The sequence below is a fragment of the Poecile atricapillus genome, chromosome 35, assembly GCF_030490865.1.
Source record: "Poecile atricapillus isolate bPoeAtr1 chromosome 35, bPoeAtr1.hap1, whole genome shotgun sequence".
NCBI lineage: Eukaryota > Metazoa > Chordata > Aves > Passeriformes > Paridae > Poecile > Poecile atricapillus.
Genome location: NC_081283.1, coordinates 2,750,921 through 2,775,839, shown reverse-complemented (window position 1 = coordinate 2,775,839; position 24,919 = coordinate 2,750,921). Strand labels below are relative to the sequence as shown.

General features: G+C 61.0%; 1 protein-coding gene across 2 annotated transcripts; it reads left to right on the top strand.

Moving 5' to 3' along the window:
- On the top strand, nt 1–24,919 carry ASIC1 (acid sensing ion channel subunit 1). 2 transcript variants are annotated; one of them, XM_058861369.1, is made up of 13 exons: nt 1–138; nt 7,495–7,630; nt 8,046–8,440; nt 9,315–9,510; nt 21,563–21,713; nt 22,182–22,309; nt 22,497–22,647; nt 22,728–22,784; nt 22,864–23,017; nt 23,103–23,194; nt 23,443–23,522; nt 23,616–23,720; nt 24,122–24,919. In XM_058861369.1, the coding sequence occupies exons 3-13, from the start codon at nt 8,076–8,078 to the stop codon at nt 24,224–24,226; spliced, it is 1,584 nt and encodes a 527-aa protein (XP_058717352.1). In that variant the 5' UTR covers nt 1–138; nt 7,495–7,630; nt 8,046–8,075; the 3' UTR covers nt 24,227–24,919. The 2 variants fall into 2 exon arrangements, with proteins under 2 accessions (XP_058717352.1, XP_058717351.1); XM_058861368.1 differs by lacking the exons at nt 1–138; nt 7,495–7,630; nt 8,046–8,440; nt 9,315–9,510 and adding an exon at nt 19,839–20,943.

Here is a 24,919-nt window from a genome sequence, read left to right as displayed (position 1 = left end):
CAGAGCAGAAGCACCAAGAGGGCAAAGCAGCACATCCACATCCTCCAGCTGTCGGTTTCCACTGGGAAGTTCCTTGTGTCACTGATCAGACATTGCACGGCTGGGGGAGAGAGGGCAGAGCTGCCCCAGAGGCTCCCGGTAAGGGGTCTGTGGTCTTCCAAGTTAAAATTCACTTTTAAACGAGGAGTTTAGGAGCGGCCGCGCTTTCTCTCCTGGTTTCTCTCAGCGGTGAGACAAAGGCTGCTCTGCCCTCGGGGTATTCACGTTTCGCACACCCGGAGGGGCAGCTCCTGGGGAGAGCAGACACTGCTCGGCACTTCCAGCCACCCTGGGAATCTGCCCCAGGAGACACAGCCAGGAAAACCACAGGGGAAGGGATGGATACAGCCCCCAGAACCACAGAGCTCCAGGTCAGTCCATCCAGGGCGTTTGTGCAGCTCAGCCCCCGGCCGGGTGCTGCGGATGGCGAGCAAGGGCTGCTCCATTGCCAGCATCCCCTGGGAATCCCCTGTGATCACACAACGCCTGTAATTAACTCCATTATTGGCTTTTCTTTTGCTGAGACTGCACGTTCAAGATGGGCTCCATCTGCTCCTTGCATGGGCCTGACTGCTGAGGGAGGGGACACAGCCCCTCCTTCCAGAGAAATGTGACATTTCTGCCAACAGGGGACAAGGACAAAGCCACACCGGGGAGCAGCAGCAGCCCCTGGACAGTGGCTGTGGGTCCAACTCCCCCAGCCCACACACCAAACTCTGCCAGGCAACCTCCTCCTCCTCCTCCTGGGCATCCACCAGCCCCAGACCCGGCTCCACCGGGGCCAGCAGCTCCGTTAAATTGTTTAAGGGGATTTGCATCTCTCTGTTTAATTTCTCTTCCATGCAAATAAGAGCCCGGGGAGCCAAGTGGGAGATGCTGGACTGCTGTGTGTCGGGAGGAAGACGAGCTGATCTCCTGGAGCATCCAGGGCCATTTTCCCCCCTCCCTGCACCGCACAATCCCTCCCGCGGAAATGGGACACGAGCACCGAGAAGCGTCAACACCAGAGTAATTCCCAGCTACAGCCCTTTCCAGGCAGGCTCCCCCTTTGGCCCTGCTGTGGTTCTCATAAATCCTCCCCAGGTTATTCCAGCCGCTGTCACGGAGCCGTGGCAGCAAATCTGAGCTTAGCTGGGAGCGCTGCACGTGGCGCCCGCGGGTCCCCCTGCACCCATCTGCACCGCCTTTGTCTCCGCAGCCTTGGAGCCTCTCTTCCCCTCCTCTCTGCTGCAAAGAAACGCATTAGTTGCAACATTGCTTTAATTTGTTTGCCAGCTTTCGGAGATGGAGAGGCTCCTGCTCCCATCGGTGCCGTTTGAGGATGCCGGCAGCGTTAACCCTTTGGTTCCCACACCCCCGAGCTGCTGCTGGAGCGGTTTTTGCACACTCGAGACGCCCGAGCTGCCTCCTCCAAGCCGGCTCTGCAGCCGACCTGGCACTTCCCAGATGGAGGGATCCATTTCCCCTTCCAGCTACCCTCAGCATTTCCATAATGAGATGAGTTTTGTTGTGACCACAACCGGTGTCAGAGGGAATAAAAGAAAAAGTGATCCAGATGGGGGCTGTGGCAGTGACAAGGACACGAGGACAAACAGCAGCCAGCAAAGCCAGGGCAGTGTGGGTGCAGAAATGGAGTGGGGCAGCACAGGAGGATGAGCTGGATCCACAGCCAGGGAGGGGCTGGGGGTTCCTGTTGTCCTGTGCCACACTGGGCACATCCCAGGATGTCACCTGAGCACACACACACACACACACACACACACACACACACACACACATCTGTGTGCCATGACCTGCTCCTGGCCTTTGGACACAGCTCTGGGAACACCAGCGTGGCCCAACAGAGCCCAGAAGCTCCAAACCAGCTTCTGGTGGATATCAGAGCGGTGAGAGAGCAAGCAGCCAGGAGGGATGGCTTTGGGCAGCGCTGCAGGACCGCTGGCAACCTCGCAGATCCCTGCTTGACCCAGCATCCTGTGGAATGAGTTTGTTTGGTCTCTGCCCCACATTTCCACGTACAGGTCCCATCCAGCCTGAGCATCCTCAGCCCCAGGGCTCAGCGTGTCCAGGAGATGTTTTCTCTGGGCACTGGGTGAAACAAGTGAGGATGGCAGGACCCACCCAAGGTGGAATTTGTGCGCAGGGGAAGCGTTTCAGGACAGAGGTTGAGCAGGAGCCAGTGGTGTTGCATTGCCTCATGCTAATTGCTCAAGCTAATGAAGCCACACACCCATCTTGGTGATTTTCCACAGGGTTTCCATCCGCCTTCGGTTTTCAAGGTGTTGTCCACAATTCCGGAAAGATGCGTCCGATTGATTGCGAGATTCCGGGATGGAAAAAGAGTAAAAACAACTCTGAAAGGGCTACAAAAAACACACTCAGCCTCAAAGGAGGTGAGGGGCACCCAGATGAAAGGGTGATGAGCAGCAGGAAGAGGAATTCCCAGCTATCCAGCTCCGGGAGTGCAATGTTGGTGCAACACAGGAGCAGCGTTATGGCTCTTCCTGTGGCTGCTGGTGAGGAGGTGTTCCTGCCCTCCCACAGGATTCCATCCCCAGGGAATTTGCTGCCTGGCTCTTGGGGATGGTTCCTGCTGTCAAAACCCCGGGAGAGCCCAAGCCACCTTCCCCATGGCGCCGTGCCTCCACCCTGCACCTCAAGGTGCACGGTTGTTAAGCAGTTCAACCTCTTTTTTCATCCCAAGCACAGTTCTGAAGGTTTAAATAGAAAGATATCAAAATAAAAGATAATTGTTGAGAAAGATGAATAGGGGGAGAAAAAAACCCCATCAGCACGGAGGAACTCTTGTCTAATTTCTCACCCACGCAGAGCACAGCGATATTAGTGCCTTCAACTCTGGTTCGTAAAAGCTTTCATGGCTTTATTACCAACTCCCCGAACAGCTTGTCCTTTTAATAAGCCAAGGCCTCCAGATAGCAGATCTGCCCATGGGAGATCCCATCAGGACGTGGTTAATCCAGGCAGAAATAGCACAAAGCATCATCACACTCACCTGGCTAAGGAAGCCCCTGTCTGAGGCAGGAAAAGGTTAAAACCTAACCCAAAATGCAGGGGGAGAGGGGAGGGAGGGAGAGCTGGACCTCCTCGGTGGCGGGTTAACCGGTGCTGCTGGGTGTCCTCGCCTTCCCCATCAGCCCTGCTCTCCACAGCCGCTGGCATTGGCCATGGAGGCCTTTAATTATCCAAACTGCTGCCCCTCACAAAATTAAATGCTGCTGAGGATGACTCAGTGTTTAATGGACTGGCTGCTCCTCACGCCGGGAGAGCCAAGCGGGTGCAAGCGAGAGCACGGCACAACACGGCATAAATCACCCGGAGACGCCGCTCACGGGGCCCGCTGACCCAGCGGCTCGGAGCGGCCACTGCTGCCTTTAAACACCGCTGTTTTCACTCAGGATAACCCCGGGGGGAACTCCTGGGAGCAGCAGCTCCGGGCATTGCAGCTCAACCCTCTGCCCAGGCTGGCTGTGACCTTTCCCCAGCTACCACCACGTGGATGCTGGGGATGCGCTCGGTTTAGAGATCCCACGGATTCACCGAGCTGACTGTGCTGGGTTCTCTGTCCCCGGGATTCAGATGGTTTCCTTTGGGAAGGTCTCAGCAGTGGTCAGATGTGGTTTGGAAGGCAAACAGGTGCCAGGGGATGTGATACAAAGCTCGTGTCTGCCTTTGCTCACCCGCCTGGGACGGCACCGCGCTCGGGGCCAGCCCAAGCCAGCATGGCAAGAAGCAGCTCTGTTAATAGCCTCGTTAGTCTCACCAAGATGCCGAGGCTTTGGCTTCCAGCAGATAATTAACGATGTGCTCATGAATTAGGAAACCCTGGACCTCTACCAGGATCTCTGTGGAGACAACGGAGCTGCTCTTGGTTCAGAGCTGGAGCAAAGCGCTGCCTCGAGGAGCAGCACAAAGCAGTGGGAATGGCCAGCAGGGACTGGCAGAGGCCGTCTTTGCCCATCTTTCATGGCAAGACCAGTTTTTCCTCCAGGTACCCAACGCCTGGAGCTGGAAAACAGGAAACATTTCTCCATGGAAAATGTTGTCAAACCCAGGCAGTCCTGGGTAGAGGTGGAGGCACCATTCCTGGAGGGATTTAAGACACGGAGATGTCTTAAAGGACATCTTGAGGACGTGGCTCAGCCTTGGCTGTGCTGGGGCAGCAGTCAGAGGATGATCTTGGAAGTCTTTTCCATTTAAAGGATTCTGTGCAGGTGCAAGGGTCCCTAACGCTGGAGCTGCCCCACCAGGGAGAAAGGCGCACATAAGAAGTCCTAATAAGGCCCCACGGTGCCTCATTTGAATACAATTTACTGTCGCTAATGATGCTGATGGTTATTTCCCCAAGCTAGGAAGTGTTTGGCCCCAAAATGGGCTCCTGGAAGCAATTTCAGACAGGCAATCTGTAATGCTGGAGCTGATGGAAGCAATTTGCAACCCATTAGCAGAGATCGGCTGTGAAGATATTTTACACATCACTCAGTCCACGTTTACGGGGGGATGGAACTTTTCCCCCTCTCCTTTGGAATTTTTGTCCTGGATGTCCTGGAGAGGGCTGCCTCTGCAGCTTTGCCACATGCCAAGGGTGACTTCTGAATTAAATCTCTTAAATACACAAATACAGCCCCGGACTGCGGAGCCAGGCACCCCCAGAGCCTCATGCTCCAGGAAGGGTGCCCAGCACCTCCAGCACCCACAGCACTAATTGACCATTATTAATTAATTTGCCTCCTGGACAGCAGAGGATGCAGGTAAAGAAGCGATTTGCAATCCAGGACTGCCTCCGTGGAGGGAGGGATAGCACGGCACGACACCAAAAAAGCGTGGAAAAGCATCACTTATCCATCCTTGCCCTGGGGACGCTCTTCCAAGAAGCAGGACGGGAGCTGGTTTCAGTAATTGGGGTGTGTATGGTGGAGCAGGGACAAGCTCTGCTGGGAAGGTGAGAAAAGAGCCCCAGGCCTTGAGTTATCCCTTGGTCCAAACTCCCGAGGTGTTCCCAGGTTCCTGCCTGTCTGCCAGAGCCTGCGCTGGGAGCCTCAGCTCTGTCGCACCTTCCCTTAATTACTTTTTCCATTCTAATTAGATCTGAGGGCACGCTGAGGGGAGCCCTGGTTACTGAATCCGTGCTCTGAGCACCCATTTTTAACAGGAGGACTCCCTCACAGCCTCACCACCCCTCATTAACCCGCCCCTTTAAACCTTGGTGTCTTGCGGTTGTCACCTGGGGCTGTTACCTCCTCACCCATCCCACAGCCCTCGGCTGGTTCCGCTGTCTCTTCCAGCAGGAATTAACACAAGCCTCACGTGGCTTCCCCAAAAAATAACACGGAAACGCTCCCAGTCCCCACGCTCCACTCGATTCCAAGGATGCAGCTGCGTTCTCTCTGGATGAGGGCCAGCGGTGAGGAAGTTTCCTCTGGCCGTTCTCCTCCTCCCTGGCTCCTGTAGAAAAGGGTCCTTGGGGGTCTCTGGGGCCCCAACAGCTCCACGAGACCCCCCAGGGAACATTCTCCATCCCGGGGATGCAGCAGAGCCTCTTTCCTGGGGTGTCTTGTAGAAATCAAGGGCTCCCAAGAATGTCCAGGCGCTCACCTGCTCCAGCCTGAGAGCTCCTCGCCCCCTGCCCGCTCTGCCGGGGGATTTAACGTCAATAAAACCCCTGAGGAGAGTGACTTCTCATCTGGAAGAAAAGAAGGAGCGGGAGGAGGGAACAACCACTTCCTAAACGTCCTTCTCCCTTATCCCAGCAGCAAATCTTTCTCCGGGCTCCCATCAGGAGCGCTAATGGAGGGACAGCTCTCAGGCTGCCGGCCCGGCAAGGAGCGATGCCGGCTGCAGAACGGAGCGGGAGGGGAAAGGCAGAGCTGGTGCCAACTGGGAATGCTCATGCTGCTCTCCCGGCCTCGTAGCCATGTCCCCAAGCACTGGGGACACAGCAACACACAGGGCAGGGCTGTCCCTGAGCCCAGCAAGGGGGGCTCTGCCTCAGGGGGTGTCCCTGTGCCCCACCTGTGTTGCTCCCGAGCAGCTCCCGCTGTAAATCCCAGGGCTCCTGCTCGGGCAGGGGAGAGGATGCTCCAGGAAAGGACCAAACCAAGCGTGTCCAAGCCGTGGGATTTTGGGAACAGGGTCCGTGCACCTCACCCTGCTGTATCCCTAAATGCCCACGCTCCCGTTTGCCGCGGTTCAGGTGGGGACACGGCGCTGGGAAGGCACCTCTGGGCAGGGACACAGCTTGTGACAACCCTGGGGTCTGGCTGTCCCTTTCCAGCATCACACTTGTAAAGGACATTGAAGCATCCTTTTCCATTTGACTGCAGCCGCCTTACTGGGAGCAGTGGGCGGGCGCCTGCCGCAGCCTCCGCACCCAGAGCCGCTGCCAGGGGGGCTCAGCCGGGGTGACGGGGGCACCCCGCTCCTGCCGGGGGCACTGGGAGATGTGCTGGCACTGGGGGGAGCTGGGCAGAGCTGTGCGACCCCCCCCGCTGTGCCCCGGGGAGGAGCAGAGCCCCCGGTGCCTCCTGCCCCGGGGACAGCGGCACAAGGACGGGGCTGGGAAAGGGGCGGCGTGTCCTGAGCGAGGCCCGGAGCCTCCAGCAGGGTCAGTCCCTGGCATCGTGACAGGCGTGACAGGGACCAGCCGCGGGCAGCAGAGCGGGGCCACACGGGCTGAGCCCGGGGCGGACACTCGAGTGGACACACGCGCTCCCCACGGCCAGAAAAGAGCTGGAAGGCCACCGGTGCCCCCCAAAAAGGAGCAAGGCCGGGGTGTCCCAGCACCCGCCCCGCTGCTGGGACCACCACGGGTGAAGGCTGAAGGGGAGGGAGAGACGGGTCAGGGCTGTGTCGGGGGGCCGGGGGGCTCCGGCGGAGCGAGGAGAGCCGGAGCATCCCTGGAAGGCGCTGGGGGATGGGAGCGGCACACGCACACGCACACACACATTACCCACATGCACACGGCAGCAGCACCAACAGCCCCTGCCAGCGCCTGCAATCGCTGGAGCGCCGCTCCTGCGCCTCTCCCTCCTCCTCCTCCTCCTCCTCCTCCTCCTCCTCCTTCTCCTCCTCCTCGCTGCCCACCGGCCTGCGGCACCCCTCACCGCTCCGCGGCCTCCGGCCCCACCAGCGCTCAGACAATGACTTCATGCGGATTATGCGTCTGAAGAAATCACCAGCTCCCAGATAGCCACAGGGGGAGGTATCCATGTGTTTGGCAGGGAAGCAGCCTCCTGCTCGCCTTCCTTCTCCTCCTCTTATCTCCCCGCACACGGCAGCTGCCTCCTCTCCAGCGATGGTCGCCTGCGGTCCCCCCGCGCGGCGCTGAGCGAGGCCCCGGCGCATCCCCGCTCCCACGCTTGCACCAAGGTACCAACGAGGCTATTTTTATTCCCCCCCCCTTCTTTTCCGGTTCACCCGCCGCTGCCGGTGCCTCAGCACCCTCGGTGCCTGCACATCTCCCGCTCCCGTGTTCCCAGCCGGCGGCGAGAGGCTCATCCCAGCCCCGGCTCCCACGGCGCAGCGGCAGCGACACGAACCCGGCTCCAGCCACGGCCGCCGGCCCTGATTCCAGGTTTGCATCCCCGATTCCTTCATCCGTTTGTCGATGCGCCGGTGCCATTTGTGGGAGGCGGAGGGGGAGCGGGGGCAGGTGGGAGGGGAGGGGGAGATAAGGCGGGGGCGGGGGGGGGGGGGGGGCACAGCACCCCAGTCCTGCCGTGGGATGGGGAGGGCAGGGAGGAGGTGGGAGGGGAGGAAATGCAAGAGGCTGCATCCACATAAATGTATGTATATATGTACATATATATATATATATGCATGTCTGTGTGTATATATATATATATATATATATGTATGTATGTAGGCTCGGGGGCAAGAGCAGGGCACAGCGCAGCATCTGCCCCTCGTGGGCGCATCCCTGCCCGGGGCTGCCGTGGGCTGGGCACCCTCAGCACCCACGAGGCACCCACGGGCTCCCTTCTTGGCAGAGTGGCCACCCCGGCGTGCAGGCACTGACCATGATGGACCTGAAAGTGGACGAGGAGGAGGTGGACAGCGGGCAGCCGGTGAGCATCCAGGCCTTCGCCAGCAGCTCCACCCTGCACGGGCTCTCGCACATCTTCTCGTACGAGCGGCTGTCGCTGAAGCGCGTGGTCTGGGCACTTTGCTTCCTGGGCTCGCTGGCTCTGCTCGCCCTCGTCTGCACCAACCGTATCCAGTACTATTTCCTGTACCCCCACGTCACCAAGCTGGATGAGGTGGCGGCCACCAGGCTCACGTTCCCCGCCGTCACCTTCTGCAACCTCAACGAGTTTCGCTTCAGCCGAGTGACCAAGAATGACCTGTACCACGCCGGAGAGCTCCTGGCCTTGCTCAATAACAGGTGGGTGCCGGTGCCTTGGGTGGCCCCAGGTGACATCTCAGTTAGTCTGGGTGCAGCTGAGAGCCACCAGGTCCTGCTGATGCTCCTGGGAGTGTGACTCCCACACCGGGCTGCCCCAGATGGCTCCAGCACACACAGCTCCCATCCCCAGTGTGCAGCACATGCAACAAGGCCAGGGCCACCCCCCTGCGGTCTTGTGGGGTTGATACAGGCTCCAGTGCCATGTCCTGGGTGCCATCACTCCTGGTTCTGGTGCCATGTCCTGGGTGCCATCACTCCTGGCTCCAGTGCCATGTCCTGGGCACCAACCCACACAGCGAGGCCAGCAGTGCCAGCAGGTGAAGTCACTGAGTGTGACCCACAGCCCAGGATGGTGCCATGCCTCGGGCAAGCCCCTCACCCATGGCTGTGGTGGCTCCAAGCCACTGTCAAGAGCCTGGTGCACTCCCTGCCCACGCCAATGCCAAGGGGCTTCACTGCTGTCCCCACTCCTGCCCCAGGGAGGGGTTTTCAGGCATGACACAGAGCTGAGAGCCAGCACACTCACCCAGCAAGGCCACCACCTCACCAGGACACCACACAGGGCAGGTGGTTGGGTGGCCTCAACCAGGGCTGGTGCTGCTGGACCAGCAGCGGGGCGAGTGGGATGGGTTTGGAATGTGGCAAACACCCAGCTTCTCCTCATCCATCCTTCTGCCATCTCTCGTGTGCCTCTGGGCCACTCTGCGCTGTTGGATGCTCTGGGAATGCCACGTGCAGGGTGGGGCTGTGCTGAGCCCAGGCAGGGGTAGCTCCTGGCAACCCCAAGCAGCCTTTGCCAGCGGGAGCAGCCACCACAGCCAGGCCTGAGCCTCTCCCTGCTCTTTCCCCCAAGATATGAGATCCCAGACATCCAGACAGCCGATGAGAAGCAGCTGGAAATCCTGCAGGACAAGGCCAACTTCCGAAACTTCAAGCCCAAACCTTTCAACATGCTGGAGTTTTATGACCGGGCTGGCCATGACATCCGGGAGATGCTGCTGTCCTGCTTCTTCCGTGGGGAGCAATGCACCCCCGAAGACTTCAAAGTGGTGAGTGACCCGTGGGCCCTGCCCAGTGCCACCTTTCCCCCATGCAAGGAGGGTGTTTGTCCACCTGTAGCTGCTCCTGCCTCCTTCCAGCTCGGAGAGGACCGGCAGCACCGTCACTAAGGGGGTGTTGTTGGGTTTGGGAAGGTCCAGCTTGTCCCCAGGAGCACGTGTGGCTCCGTTCAGCTCCCTGGGCTGCTCCCACGTGGGCACAGCTCCCCGGGATCATTTGGGCTCTGCAAAGCAGGGTTGTGCCAGGCTGGAAGCTGCCATGGTGAGGAGGCTCCAGTGGGAAAGCAGGGAGAGCACGGATGGCCGAATCCCTTGGGAACACGGGTCCCAGCGGCTCCGTGCTGTGCCCTGCCATGGAGGTTGTTCTTGTGCTGGTGGATCCAGCACACAATAAAGCCTTTATCCCTGCGCCTGCCCGGCCCCATCCAGCTGGGAATGGAACAGTGCCGGCTATTCGGGTGCTGCCTAATCAATTCTGCAGCCGCGGTGGCTGTCCCCGAGCAGCTCCTGCCTGGAGCCCGTGGCCCTGCGCTCCTCGGGGTCCCCATCCTCGTCACCAGCCCAGGGCTGTCCCCTTTGTGTCATGGCTGGGTTTACGTGGAGCTGCCGCCCAGGTCCCGGCACGGTTCGGGTGATTTTAATCATCGGCATTAAATTCCCGTCATGGGCTCTTTCCACGAGCAGGTGTCTGTTGTCAGCCATGAGGCGTTTTATTTGTTAAATGGAGGCACTTTGCAGCCCGGAGGGGGCTGGATCCCCTCCAGCAGGGCCAGCTCCAGCCTGAGCCCGGTTCCGATGCCGGCTCTTCCCAGGGCACCGTCGCGTTTTCTGCGCCGAACCATCCTCAGGAACCTTCATCCCAGCTCCCTCCCTTCATCTGTTGGGTTCGAAATCCCTGTGTTCTGCATCCCCTTCAACCGGCAAAAGCCAAACAGACTCGCAGCTGCTCTGTTATTCCTGCCTGGATTATTCCTCGCGAGCAGGTTGGGATGATTTAATGGATTTGATTAGAGGAAGCTGAGGTTCTCTGCTACATCCCTGCTGCTCTTTGGGGTCCCCTGGCAGCCTGGCATGGGGAGATCTCTGTGTGCAGGGGCTGGCATGGTGCTGGGATGGGCTCCTGGCACTCTCAGAGGCTTCTAGGGGATTGTCTCACCAGTAAATCCCTGCTGCCTTGCTGCTCCCTCTCCAGGGGCTGAGCCAGGCTCGCTGCTGCTCTGGGTCTGGGGGCCCTGGCCAGGCTGGGGGGGCTGGGGTCCAGCCCCTGGGCATCACCATCAGCCCACGCTGCCCACAGGGGCTGGGGCCCCTCTGCCCTTTGGGGAGCCCCTTCAGTGTCCAGGGACGCTTTTGCATCCAGGGCTGTCCCTCTTCTCTCACTGATCCAGAGGGGATGGAGACAGATCCAGCCAGGGGGAGTCTGGGGGCTGCGCAGACCCCACAGCCTGGGGCAGCTGGGGACAAGCAGGGGACAAGGTGGGGACAGCCTGGAGATGAGTGGGGCCGGCCGGGGGTCCGTGGGGCCAGGCGGGGGTCCCGGGGCCGGCCGGGGGGCGATGCTGATGGAGTGCCAGGGCCCGACACGCAGCGGTGCCGCCTTATCTGTCCCTGGCAGAAGGGAGGGCTCGGGGCAGCCGCGGAGAATGCAAATGAGGGGCTGCCGGAGCCGAAATACCTGGGCTGACCGGAAAAGAGGAGGAGCCGCCTCCTGCCCGGGTCCTGCTGCCGGGATTGGGGAGCAGAGACACCGCAGAAGGGTCCCCTCGTGCTGGGGACACTGCCCGTGTCCCCCCAAAGCGCCCACCCGGAGCAGCCCAGGGTCAGCTCACAGAAACACCTGCAGCCAGGACAGGGCTCCCCTGGCACAAGGGGCTCGTGCTGGATGCCGTGGAGGATGATCTGAGGATGATCCTGAGCTCTTCCCACCTCCTCTTTCATCCTGTGTCATCGGCAGCCACATTGGGGGTCCTGGCATTGCTCATCCCCCTCCGTGTCCCCCCCAGGGTACAGGGGCACTCTGGTGGAGCTGACCAGGCTCACACTCATCCCATACTGCAGAGTGAACCCTCTGAAAAGACCAGGGGGGACCACTGGCCCACCCCAGCTCTGCCCTGGCTCTCCACAGCCCCTCCAGCACCAGGGCGGTGCTTGGTGTCCACCAAAGCTCCCCTCCTGTCCAGCCCAGGACAGCAACAGGGACGCTCAGGGAGGTGCTGTCACCTCCTCCCCAAAACCCTGGCATGACCTTAAAGCCTGGAGAGGCAAACACAAAGCTGGGGGACACATCTTGACCCCCTGTCACGACACAGCCCCGAGGGACATGGGCTGAGATGTCCCCATCCCCAGGGCTGTGCCCAGAGCCTCGCTCAGGGATGGGACAGGCAGGGCACAGAATTTGCAGGAGGGGGCTCGCCCTGTCTCCCCGTTTCGGGGCCACGCTCCCTGACACCCTCATTAGCAGCACAGATCAATGTTTCACTCTTCCTCCTTCATTATTTATGAGTTGGAGCCCTCCCCCTGCTGCGGGAACGCGCGGCTCCCCCCGGCTCCCTGCTCACACTTCCTCCCTCCCCGTGAGGTTCCCCTGGAGCCTCGCACATCCACAGGGATCCTCAGCCAGCAAGGGAGAGGCCCACGAGTGCTGGCTCTGGGCTCTAAATCCCAGGGAGGAAGGAGAAACGCAGAGGATGAGCTTCCTCTCCACACCTCAGTATGAGAATTGTGGCTGCACAAAATCTCGGGGAGGTGCCCCGTGCTTGGGAAGCTCCTTTTGGGTGCTCGGTGCAGCCAGGGTGGGACAGGAGTGGCTGTGCCTGGCTGTGCCGGTGCCTTGGCGTGGCACAATGTGCTTTTGCAGCTTTTCCTTCTGACACCCTGTGAACCTGTGTCAGGGAGAGCCCCATCCCAAGCTCCCTGTCCCAACCCGCTCCGGGGCACGGCAGCCGAGCCCGGAGCCCTGGGCAGCGTGCATGGGACAGCCTCGATGAGCTGGAGAGGATTAAGACCTCTGGACCGTTTCCATGAGGCTCCAGGGCTGAGCTGGCACTAGGGAGAATTGAGTTTGACGTGGAGATCATGCCGCTGCCTTTTGCATTGGATTCTGCATCCTCTGCCCTGGAAACACCGGGAGCACAGAGAGAGAGAGCCAGGGAGGGAGCGGGGAGGGTCTGCAGAGTCCCAGCAAACCCCAGCCACACTCCTCCTCTCCTCCTTCTCCCATCTCCGGAACAGTGCAGGAGCTCCTGTGATGGAGAACAGATCCTGCTCCCCACAGCACCCCACTGCTCCCTGCTGAGCCTCCCCACCCTCCTTCTGACCCCTCTGCGCCTTGGTGAACCCCACGAGACACCTCCAGATCCTGCCGTGCCCCTCTGACTCTGCTAAACCCCAATGTGTGCCCCTCAGACTCTGCTAAACCCCAATGTGTGCCCCTCTGTACCCCCAAAACCTCTCTGCACCCCTGGGCTCGCTGCTCAGCCCTCGCTCCGGCTTGGGGGTGTTGGAACTCTGCTCCTGCCACCACGGGTGCCTTCTCCCCTTGAAACAAAACCCCTGGTGTGGTTCAAACCTGCCCTCTTGCTGGGTGCTGGGGTGTCCTGCAGCACCCCTGGGACCCCGGTGGGATGAGCACGGTAGCTCAGGGGGGCTCAGCCGGGGGCTGCTGCTGTTCCCCCGCTCCCCCTGGCTCCCAGCCCCACGGGATCCAGGCTCCAGCCCCTTCCAGGGGACCCCAAAGGCAGCGCTGGCCCCACACGGCCCCAGAGCAGTCACAAGCCCGGAGCCCCGTGGCGAGCGGAGCTCCCCCGTGGCGCAGCGTTAGTGGATAATCACGGAGCCGGAGTGAGAAGCATCTCCAACGCAGCTGGAGAGACCGGGCGCGGGAATTACTGATACCAGACATTTCCTGGAGCTTTTGACAGTTAATAAACAAACTGCATGGGTCCATCTGGCTCTGGAAAAACAACTTGGGGACAGCGTGTAGGCACCAGGCACAGCCACTGGCCCCTGATAGTCCTGGTTTGGGGCTGGTTCCCAGCAGCATTCCCAGCCCCAGCAGATCCCCCACAGTCCCCAACGGAGTCGGTGCATTTACAAATTCTGTAAGACACTCGAGTGATTTATGCAAATCACTTTTTAAAGCGGCACACAGGCTCCTAAATAACTTATAAGCGTTGGAAACTGCTGGCATGTATCCGTTCTTTCCGAGCACTGATTCACCTCGGGCATCCCGCTGGTGTTCCCAGGGGCCCGGCTGAGCATCCTCACCTGGATCACCGGCAAACTCCGCCCGGGTTCATCCCCCTCTCCCGGATTCTGACCCCCGAGGTTGCCCCGTTTTCCAGACGAATGGAGCAAAGCCAGCGGGACACGGCACGAATTAATCGGAGGTGATGGAGCAGAGGAGGCGCCGCGCACGGGACCGCAGCCGTTCGCTGCTGGTACCCGGCTCTCCCGGGAAGCGCAGCGGGTTGGGAGTGCCCCAACTCTGCTGCCTGCTCAGCATCTCGGAGATTTTCCCGTATCACCGTATTTTGCCCAAAGCAAATGATCCAGAAAGCAGCCGTGAGCTGTTTCACCCTCGGGCACGGAGCAGAGACGCTCAGGCGCTGCTCCTCAGCTGCCTCCTTGTCCCAGCCTCACCCGAACGTTCCCAAACCCGGTCAGGCAGGACTGGGGAGCCCTCGGCTGTTTGTGGCTTTGCTCACCCCACTGACACGAAGGTGGACGGGAATTGTTGCGGGAAGCCGGGGTGTTCCTCACTCTGCGGCAGGACGGCGATGCCACAGCCCCGGAGCCGTGGGACCAGCACCACCGAGCCCATCACCACTGGTCTCGGCCAAGACGGGGCAGAAGAGGATCAGGAACAAGAGGGATGAGAACACAGCCCTGACGTGGCACAGTGAGAGGCCGCCACGTGCCTGCACCTCACAGCCACTTCATTAGAGCTGTGAATGGCACATCCTGAACCTCAGAGCTCTGGTGGGATTACAGGAGAAGGACTTGCGGGATCAGGATCAGGCTCAGCCGGTGTCATTCAGTCCCTGGCTCTGCCCAGGGGCCGTGCCCAGCCCCGGCAGCTCCCTCTGCACACCCGGAGGGGTCACGCACCCCTAAAGCTCTGCACACACCCGGGGGGGTCACACACATCTTGCTCAGGTGGAGATGTCACACCCCAAAGCTCTCGGCACACCCGGAGGGGTCCCACACCCCCAGAGGTGTCACACCAAGAGCTCAGAGCATCTCAGCTTCACCCCTGGCCAATCCTGTTCCTCTTGCAACGCCTTTGCACACAAAGACTCATTAACAAATGAATTATTAATGATTATTAATAAGCTGTAATGGCATCTGTGGCTGCTGGAAGAGATGAGGAGGCTTTCGAGTGGTATCTGAGCACAATGGAGGTGAGGATTTCACAGCTGAGGACAGGGCACGTGTGTCCCAAGGGATCCAAAGGCTGGAAGCACAGCCCTGGACAGCACCAGCATATGAGGGGTTCCAAGTTGTTCCCCTCAGCCTCTTTTTGGTGTTTTTCCCAGCTCCAGGCTGGGCAGGAGCAAAATGCTCTCTGAGGGCTCCAAAGGAGCTGCCCAGGAACCTCCTGGTGCCATTTTTCCCTCTCTGCCTGATATCAAGTGGGGAGAAGCCAGGCTGGAGGGGGCAGATCCCCCGAGCCTCTGGAGCCACAGATCTCCACAGGGAGACCAGGGAATGAACTGTCTCATGGCCTTTTTGCCTCAGTTTAATTTCTCTGGCTGGAGCCACCTGTGTTTTATCGCCTGTGGAGCTTGGCGGGGGCTCCCGAGGCAGCGCTGCAATTCCCGCTCCAGCCAGGGCTCAAGGAGCTCCTCACCAGCTTTTATTTATTGATACAGCCCCGGCACTTGGATATTATAACCAATTAATTATTTTTGGAGGGTTTTTTTCTGTATGGAGGGTTTGGTGTGTTTGCATCCAGGCTCTCAGCTCAAGGACAGGGCTGGAGCAGGGTGTTCCCACCCACTCTGTGATTTATCAGGGATTTTAAACCTCTGCTCTCCTGGCAGGGACAGGGAGACCCTTCCAGAGGCACCACATGCCAGGGCTGTGTGACTGCTCTGCTTGGATTAGATTAGATTTGAAAAGCGTGCGGAGCCGGAGCAAGGAAACCAGCCCGGAACACCGTGGGTTTTTTTCCCCCCTCCAATAAAAGCGCCGGCTCGAATCTGCCTGCATGAACTGTCTGAGCGATTGTGAAGGATGTCGGAAAAAATCGCAACCTGCTTACGGGTAATTCGTGATCCACGGGAAACACGGGAAGGCGTCGGGATCAGGGTCGGAGGGACAAGCCTGGATGCACGGGAATTAGCGACATCTCGGCAGCATCCTCGGCGTCCTGGCGGAGTCCTGGTGACCCCTGCTCGGCACAAAGGGACTCTGCCAGCGGCTAAATCACCGGGAAAGCTCTCAGCGGTACAAACTGCTTCAATTACAGGAGAGTAAACAGATCCTGGAGAGGAGGATGCGGCGGCCGCGGAGCCGTCACGGCGGATCACAGCCGAGGCTCCAGGGACACGCTCGGCTGCTCACAGAGATGCGGGGGGGTCCTGGCTGAGCCCCCCGAGCCAGGGCGGCTGCAGGTGGCCCCAGTGCCCAGGGCAGCAGCACCGGCACCCGGCAGGGCTGGCTGGGAAGAGCCTGCCCAGGAAAGCTTTGAAAGATTAATAGAGTTTAAATGGAAGCGTTTGGAGAGGAGATAAGGCTCATCTGATATGAAATCATATGGAACAACGGGATCCAGGGAGGCCCTGGCTCTATAATGAAGTCCAGTTCGCACATTACTCACCATAATGTGCTTTTTATTAAAGTCCTGTGCTGCAGGTGCTGAGTGTGCAGAGGGGCTGGGATGGAGCAGGGACCTGGAGTACCGGACCCACCACCAGAAGCAGCCGGGATGAGGCTTGGAAAAGGCACCTTTGGCTTCCTGGTTCCCACCCCCTGTTTGATCCGGGGATGCGGCTCCGGCATCAGCCGTGCCCGAGGCTGGGGCTGGTGGGCCTGCAGGGACGGGGTGGAGAGGAGGCGGAGGTGGGGAATAATACAGAGGAAAAACTCCTTTTTAATCATCAATTTTTCTGCATTAGAATGTGACATGCTAATCCACTGTGAAGCGTCTAATCTGGGGGATAAAGGGCCGGATAACACAAGCTGCGCCCGGCTTGGCTGGCGGAGCGAGCTGAGGCAAGGTGGCAGCATCTGATAAGGGGTGCAGGATTAGTCCCGGCACAGATCCCGCCTGCCCGGGCAATCCCACCTTGCTTGGCTGCCTCTGCTCTGTCTCTCGCCAGGGTCAGGGAGGGATCTGCAGCCCTGGAGCCGTCCCTGAGCGGCTCATCCCGCCCGGAGCGGCCGTGGCAGCGCTGCCGGTGCCTCCACCACCACCTTGGCAGCTCTGGGAGCTGCAAAGCGCATCCCTGGGCCGAGACGCGTGGAAAAACCTCATTTTTCTCCTTTTCGATTGGCACGCCCGGGTGCGCGGTGGGAGCAGGACAGCCCGGCTGTGGGGTCTCCATCTGCCCCAAATGTCCTCCCTCATCCCATCCCTTCCCAGCAGCCAGCTCCGACCTCCGGCCACCCCCAGGGATGAGATGGGCAGCTCGGCCAGGCTTTGGCAGCGCCCGTCACAAAACCGAGCGGGTCCAGCTCCCGGGGCGCTTTCGGCGACAGCCTCCCCGGGGCTCGGAGACCTGGGATAACAGAACTTGCAATGTTGTTTTCTCCTCGCCTCCTCGGGGATTGGTTTATCTCTATGAATAACTCCATCCCGGCTTTGATCTCCTCTGCCATTAAAGCGTGACAGGCTGTGAAATGTGCTGTTGCTGCCGTCAAATCCCGCTCCCGCTTCCCCCCCCCGCCGCCTCCGTGCTCCCCCGCTCCGGGAAACCTCCTTTCCCAGGCCCGTGAGGAGCTGCAGAGCATCGAGCGGGGCCGAACCGCCCCGGGACAGCGGCCAAACACGGTGCTGGAGGCAGGAAAATCCCATTTCCTTCTGCCATCCCACACCTCCCGCTGGGGCGGGGAGGAGGGCGCGGAGCATCCCCGGGCCCAGCGCCGGGTCGGGTGTGGCGGCATCATCCCAGCACCCGCCACGGGGGCTGATGTCACGGCTAATTATAACCTCCCCCGTCCCTCGCCCCCGCCAAAGCTTTACCTGAGAGAGGGTAAAAATAACTCCCGGCGAGGGAGGAGCTGGAACGAGCCCAAAGACTCCTCCAGCATCTCCAAAACTCGCACAAACCGGGACGGCACCTCCCTGCCTGCAACACATTTTGTCCCCGATCTGGGGGTCAGGACGCGCTCCCCTTGGCTCCGGTGCCACCGTGCTCGGGGCTGCGGCTGTCCCCGGTCACCTTCAGCCCGGCTCGGGTGTCGGTGCTGGGACAGGTGGAGGAAACCGGAGCCGGGTCCTGCTCGTCCTCCCGCCCCACGCGGCTGCTGGGAACCAGCCCCGGCGCTCCCCGCGAGCTGTTTAAGCCGAGCGAAGCAGGTTAATGGCCCCAGTCGATGATGGAATGTTTTCATTACAGCAGCTTTCTCACTCTCTCTCCCTGCTGCAATTGCTCGCAAGAAGAGACATTAAAGCTCCCCGCGCCCCGGGAGCGGATCCGCCCCTCGCTCGCACCGTCGGGGACGGGCTGATGGCCCCGGGCAGCACCGCTCACCTGTCCGAGCCCCACCGGGGCCAAACAACCCCCTCATCCTGCAATTCCTTCATTCCATTTCCCTCCTCCTCTCCCTGCTAACAGCCAGGGCACCCAGGAGCACCAGAAATCCCAGCCCAACCCCAGACTGCTCCTACCTGCTCCTGCCTGTCAGAGCATCCTCCGGTGCCAGAGTGTGTGTGGGATCAGCCCAGTGTGTTCCCAGCCTGCTCCCACAGGGCTGAACCAGCCCAAGTCTTGCAAACCTCCCCCCCAGGAGCAGCCCTTGTGCTGTTACAGCCCTGCCCTGCAGCTTGTCCCCATCAGACACAGGGCACCTGGGACCTGGCCCCACGTCCTGACTGTTCCCAGCCACCCAATCCACCTTCCCGACTCTTTTCCAGGAGGACTTTTCATCTCAGATTCTCTGGGATGTTCCTGACTCTCTTTTCCAGGAGGACTTTTCATCTCAGATTCTCTGGGATGCTCCCAAAAGGTGTAACCTTGATCTTGGCCTGATGAAATTTCATCCTGTGGCGCTGGCGCTCATCCTCAAGGTCATTCACACTTTCTCCCAGGTCCCCAGCAGCATCTGCCAGTTCCCCTCTTACACAAGGGCCCTACTGAAGGGAATATTGAGTTTGGGGAGCCCCAGGATGGGACAACCCGCTGTCACATCACAGATCCCTGCCCCTGGTGGGGATCCCCCAGTGTCTGTTTCACCGGCATCACCTGCCCAGGAATCTCAGTAACTGTGCTGGTACCAGATCAGATTTTTTTCTGCGTTCCTGACTGATTTGTTCTCTCAATTCGTGGTGTCTGTGTGCGCTGGGATGTTCTCAGGAACCCTGCAGGGTGCACGGGGAAGGAGACACAGCGGCTGAACTGAGGGCTTGGGGTGAGCCTCTCCCACCCAGGCACCAGCCCAAACCTCCCATCCAGCCCCTGCACATCCAAGCGCTGCTGGATTTAGATTCTCCCCCTGAGCCGGTGATGGCGGTGCCAGGATGGGGCTGGAGATTGTTCTGTGGTCTCTGGATGCTTTTATGAAGTGCTGAGCACAGGAAAACAGCAAACCACGAGAAGGGGCTGCGCTGCTGCAGAGAGGAGACGCTTGTGTGCTCCCAGCAGCCGCCGGCTCCATCCCAGCATCCTGCACCAGAGCTGCTCCCTGGGACCCCCAGCCCAGCTGGCTCAGCAGCACCAGGCCTGGATGCAATTCCTTGAGGGAAGAGGTGGCTCCCTGTGCCCCACCGGGATCTGAAGCACGAGGTGACACGTCCAGCACCGACCAGGCTCTGCAGAAGGACTCACTGCCTGCACAGCACCCAAATCCTGCCAAGACCGGCCCTGCTCGGAGGGGACCTCACAGCACTGGGAACGTCGGACTTGCCGGATTCTCACGGGCACTCACCAGTGCTCTGAGCACAGGGGGATGAGCCTGCAGGGATGGGCACTGCCAGGGCAGGAGGAGCATCGTAGGAACCTGAGGACACCACAGCATCCACCACTGAACCAGGCATTTTGGGCAAACCTCTGGCTCCAGCTGCCCTGGGGATGAGTGCACAGAGCCTGGCATATGGTGGCTCTGGAGACAGCCGGGGACCCAGCAGGGAGAGCCTGGGCCTGGCTGGAGCGGCCGCTTGGGCTGCCAGGACCAGAGCACTCAAGGATGGAGGGCACGGCGTGGGGACCTGCACACCTGCACACCCCGTGTGCCCCTCGGGAGCCCCTCGGGCCCCCAGGCAGCGCTGGGAGCTCCCACGGCGCTTCTGGAGCCGGTGATGTCTCTGCTCTGTCCTGGCAGCCGGAGCCGGCCGGTCCCAGGGGGCCCGGGGAGCCCGCGGAACCGCCCCTCGCTCCTCCTCCCCTCCTGCTGCTCCTGATATACCCTCCTGGCTCCGGCCGCTCCGAGCATCCCTCTGCTCCTCTCCCTCACTCCCGCTCGCCTCACTCCTTTTCCCTTCTCCATTTCTCCTCTCTGAACTTGCCCCTTCCCCCTGCCCTGCTCTCTCCACCGAGGAACTGACTGAAGACCCCCAGGCTGGGCCAGGGCAGGGGCCAGGACCCCCACACCAGAGCCAGGACCTCCACACTACAGCTGGGACCCCCAGGCTGGGCAATGCCTCTCCAGATATTCTGCACCATCTCCTTCTCCAGTGAGGAAGAACCAGAAGATGCTGCAGCCACTGAGAAGGGAGAAGATGGAGCAGACGAGTTCCTGTATGGGCAGGAGGAGGATGAAGACGATGAGGAGGACACAGGGGCAACCACGGACTTCGTGGCCTTTGCCAGCAGCTGCACCCTGCACGGGCTGAGCCACATCTTCGTGGAAGGCAGCCTGGGCGCCCGGCAGGCGCTGTGGGCGCTGGCCTTCCTCCTCTCCCTCTCCGTCTTCCTCTACCAGGTGGCCGACCGCATCGCCTACTACCTGGAGTACCACCACGTCACGCTGCTCAGCGAGGAGGACAGCCCCGAGATGATCTTCCCCGCCGTCACCTTCTGCAACATCAACCGTGTGCGGCTCTCGCAGCTCAGCCACCAGGACTTGCTCTACCTGGCTCCCCTGGTCGATTACGAGCCCGGGATGGAGCTGGGTTTCACCCCAGCCCAGCCCGACCCCTGGGAGGAGGACGAGCCCCTAAATTTGTACGGGTTTTTTAACCGCACTTGCCATCAGCTGGAGGACATGCTGCTGAGCTGCAGCTACCGCGGCCAGCGCTGCGGCCCCGGGGACTTTGCGCCGGTGAGTAGCCCCAGGGTGGCCCGGCACGGGGAGCAGCTCCGGAGCTGATCGGTGTCGGATCAGGCACGGCAGGTGATGCTGCCCTTGGAGCTCGCTCAGGGACAGGCTGATATTTCAGCCCCATCTGCCGGAGCTGGGGATGGCACCGGCTGTGGAGATCTTCTGGTGGGACGTGGAGCGAATCCCCGGGGCTGTGATGGCTGAGGAGGTGCCTGGCACCTCTGTCCTGGTGGCATCAGGGCTTGTGGGGCACCCTGTGGTGAGATCCCACTGCCCTCACGTGCCCCGGGCTGGCAGCAGCTCTGTGGTGTTGGGGCTGTGCCGGCTGCCGGAGGAGAGAGCTGGAACGGCCAAGGAGGGATGGGGAGGTCCAGGATCCCATCCAGCCCTGTCCTCTGCAGGGATGGAGGAGGGCTTGGAGGAGGCACCAATGCAGGCACCAAGCTGAGTGCCACCACCCTGGGGAGCCACAGCTGCCATGGGCTCCCTGGGGCTGAGGTGCCGTGAATCTGCAGTGTCTCCTTCGAGTCCATCTCTGAGTTTTGGGGCTGGGGACACTCTCCTGGCCCCGTGCTCCACACTGAGGGGCCCCAGCCTCACCCCGTGTCCTCTCCTGCAGGTCTTCACCCGCTATGGGAAGTGCTACACCTTCAATGCGGGGCAGGACGGGAAGCCACGGCTCATCACCATGAAGGGGGGCACTGGCAATGGCCTGGAGATCATGCTGGACATCCAGCAGGACGAGTACCTGCCAGTGTGGGGGGAAACAGGTCAGCCACTGCCCCAGCAGGCCCACTCAATCCTGGGGTGCTGCCCAGCCCCTACCCGCCTCCTCAGCCCCTTCCCAGCTCCCCAGAGTGCAGATCCACATCCCTGAGGCTCCCTTCTCCTCCCTCCTTCCATTTCTCATCACTTCTGGTCTTTTCTTTCCCTTTTCCTCCTTGTCTTTGCTCTTTGCCATGGCAACTCCCCATCGTTTAGACACGCAGCCATCACTTGTTTATAAATAGAGGCAAATACTTTCCCTGCCACTCCTGGGTGTGGAGCAGGGGGGTCGGGGTGGAGGGGGCAAGGACATGGTGCAGCAAGCGGATGGACAGATGGATGGACAGGTGGATGAATTACTTGGCCCAAGGGAAGTGTGGGAGGCAGAAGTTGTGGTCCCTCTCAAAGCAGGCTCAGCAGAGCCCCTCAGAGCAGGGACAGTGCTGTGCTCACCCCACTTCTCTCTGCCACAGATGAGACCTCGTTCGAAGCCGGGATCAAGGTGCAGATCCACAGCCAGGACGAGCCTCCGCTGATCGACCAGCTGGGCTTCGGGGTGGCTCCCGGCTTCCAGACCTTCGTGTCCTGCCAGGAGCAGCGGGTAGGAACCGGCCAGGTCTGGGATGTTCCCTCCCACCCTGCACGAGCAGATCCTCCTCGCTGTGCCCCTGTCCCCACGCTGGATGGAGAGGAGGGCGCAGTCCTGGGGAGCAATGCCACGAGGGTGTCTGTCCCCTGCCACGCTGGAGAGTGTTCTCCCCTCACTCCTGGCTTCTGTCCCCTTCCAGCTCATCTACCTGCCGCCTCCCTGGGGTGACTGCAAGGCCGTGGCGGGCGACTCGGAGTTCTACGACACCTACAGCATCACGGCCTGTCGGATCGACTGCGAGACCCGCTACCTGGTGGAGAACTGCAACTGCCGCATGGTGCACATGCCAGGTGAGCCCCGTGCCTGGCCTGGCCCCCGCCCAGCCCTCCAGTGTGATCCCACCTGGAAAACCTGCTCTGTGTCTCCCCAGGCGATGCCCCTTACTGCACCCCGGAGCAGTACAAAGAGTGCGCGGATCCGGCCTTAGGTGAGGCTGCCCGGCCCCGTGGGACGGAGCTGCGGCGCTGGGGTTCTCCATCTCGCCATGCCCCTCTCTCCCTGCACAGATTTCCTGGTGGAGAAGGACAACGAGTACTGCATCTGCGAGATGCCCTGCAACATGACCCGCTACGGCAAAGAGCTCTCCATGGTCAAGATCCCCAGCAAGGCCTCGGCCAAATACCTGGCCAAGAAATACAACAAGTCGGAGCAGTACATTGGGTAAAGCGCTGTGGCCACAGCGGTGGGGCAGGCTCTGGTCTCTCCATCCCAAACCTCAGCCTCATGCCGCTTCTGTCCTGCGCAGGGAGAACATCCTGGTGCTGGATATCTTCTTTGAGGCCCTGAACTACGAGACGATCGAGCAGAAGAAGGCGTACGAGGTGGCTGGTTTGCTGGGTGAGTGCTGGTGGCTGTGGGGAGCCTGTGACTGTCCCCAGCCAGAGTCCCCCAGCCAGGTGGTCTCGTGCTGGCCCTGTCACCATGGCCCGTTCCCAAGGCACCGGGGTGTGCCACCAGCACAGATGTGGAGCAGGGCAACTGCTGTGACCAGGTCACAGCGGTGACAAGTTCTGCCGCTTTCTCTGCTCCCTCTGCCACCCAGCTCTGGACTCAGGCCACCCTGATGGCTTCCCTCTCCTCTGCAGGTGACATCGGAGGCCAGATGGGGCTGTTCATCGGGGCCAGCATCCTCACAGTGCTGGAGCTGTTCGACTACGCCTACGAGGTGAGAGTCTCCTCCATCCCACGGCTGTGCTCGTGTGGGACATGGGGAAGAGCCACTCATGAGCCCCACGGTGCTGAAACGTGGCTCTGGCAGGTGATAAAGCACCGGCTGTGCCGGCGGGGCAAGTGCCGCAAGAACCACAAGAGGAACAACACAGACAAGGGCGTTGCGCTGAGCATGGACGACGTGAAGCGCCACGTGAGTGTGGGGCACAGCACGGTCCCCTCCTGCTCCTCCCCTCCTGCTCCTCCCCTCCTGCTCTTCCCCTCCTGCTCTTCCCCTCCTGCTCTTCCCCTCCTGCTTGCCCCTTTCTGCTCGTCCCCTCCTGCTCATCCCTTCCTGTTCATCCCCTCCTGCTCATCCCCTCCTGCTCGTCCCCTCCTGCTCGTCCCCTCCTGCTCATCCCCTCCTGCTCATCCCCTCCTGCTCATCCCCTCCTGCAGCTCGGGGGCTGCCCGAGAGGCGCTGTGGGGTGTGGAGTCACTGTTCTGGGGAGTGCCTGGGGAAGGAGCAGAGATCCCAGGCAGAGATGCTGTGGGGGGATGGCGCTGGGTCTGTGCAAGGAGCTGGATGAAGCCAACATCCCATTTATCCTGCAGAATCCCTGTGAAAGCATACGGGGGCACCCAGCAGGCATGACGTACGCAGCCAACATCCTACCTCACCACCCGGCCCGGGGTACCTTTGAGGACTTCACCTGCTAACCGACGTCTGGATGTACAACCTGAGCTACCAAAGCCCTGCGAGAGCTGCCCTTCTCCCCGCCAGCGCCAGCGGAGAGACACATCTAGGGGGCCTTTGCTCCTCGGCACGGTGGGACACGGACAAGAGCGACGGCCTCGGATTTCGGGGCGGGCAGTGGGGTCGGGCAATGCCAGACCCCGGCGCAGCCCCCGCGGCAGCTGCTCTGCGCCTGCTCTGCTCCTTCAGAGACTCCAGGACGCTCCAGCCCGGCCGTCCCGCGGAGCGGGAGCGACACGCACAGTGGGCCAGGGCACGGGCCTGCCCCGGCTCCCCCTTGGCTCCCCTCGGCCTTTTTAACTAAAACCCAGAAGCCAAGAAGAAGCAGCCGTTCGGCCGCAGTCTCCATCCACAGCCCTGTCCGTCTGTCCTCCGTCGTCTCCATGCTCATCCTACTCCAATGCCTTGGCCGAGCTTGCCGGGCCCCCTGTGCCTGGTGGGAGGATCATCGGGGAGCCCCCGGTGTGCCCGGCCCAGGGCAGCAAGCCAGGGGTCCCCTGAGAGCGCCTCTGTCCCCCGGGACCGCAGCCCCGGCTCGCCTGGGCGCTCCCGGAACGAAGACGCAGCACCTCCACCTGTCCATAACGTCTTCCTCGGCCCCTGTCCCGAGATCAGCCCCGGGATCAGCCCCGGGATCAGCCCCGGGATCAGCCCTG

What these genes read in the sequence shown, in the direction of transcription:
- ASIC1 (XM_058861368.1), top strand. Translation starts at nt 20,320, where the DNA reads ATGCCTCTCCAGATATTCTGCACCATCTCCTTCTCCAGTGAGGAAGAA. An exon ending in GCCAGTGTGGGGGGAAACAG is followed by an intron (nt 21,714 to 22,181) that starts GTCAGCCACTGC and finishes TCTCTGCCACAG; the next exon opens with ATGAGACCTCGTTCGAAGCC. An exon ending in CGAGGTGGCTGGTTTGCTGG is followed by an intron (nt 23,195 to 23,442) that starts GTGAGTGCTGGT and finishes TCTCCTCTGCAG; the next exon opens with GTGACATCGGAGGCCAGATG.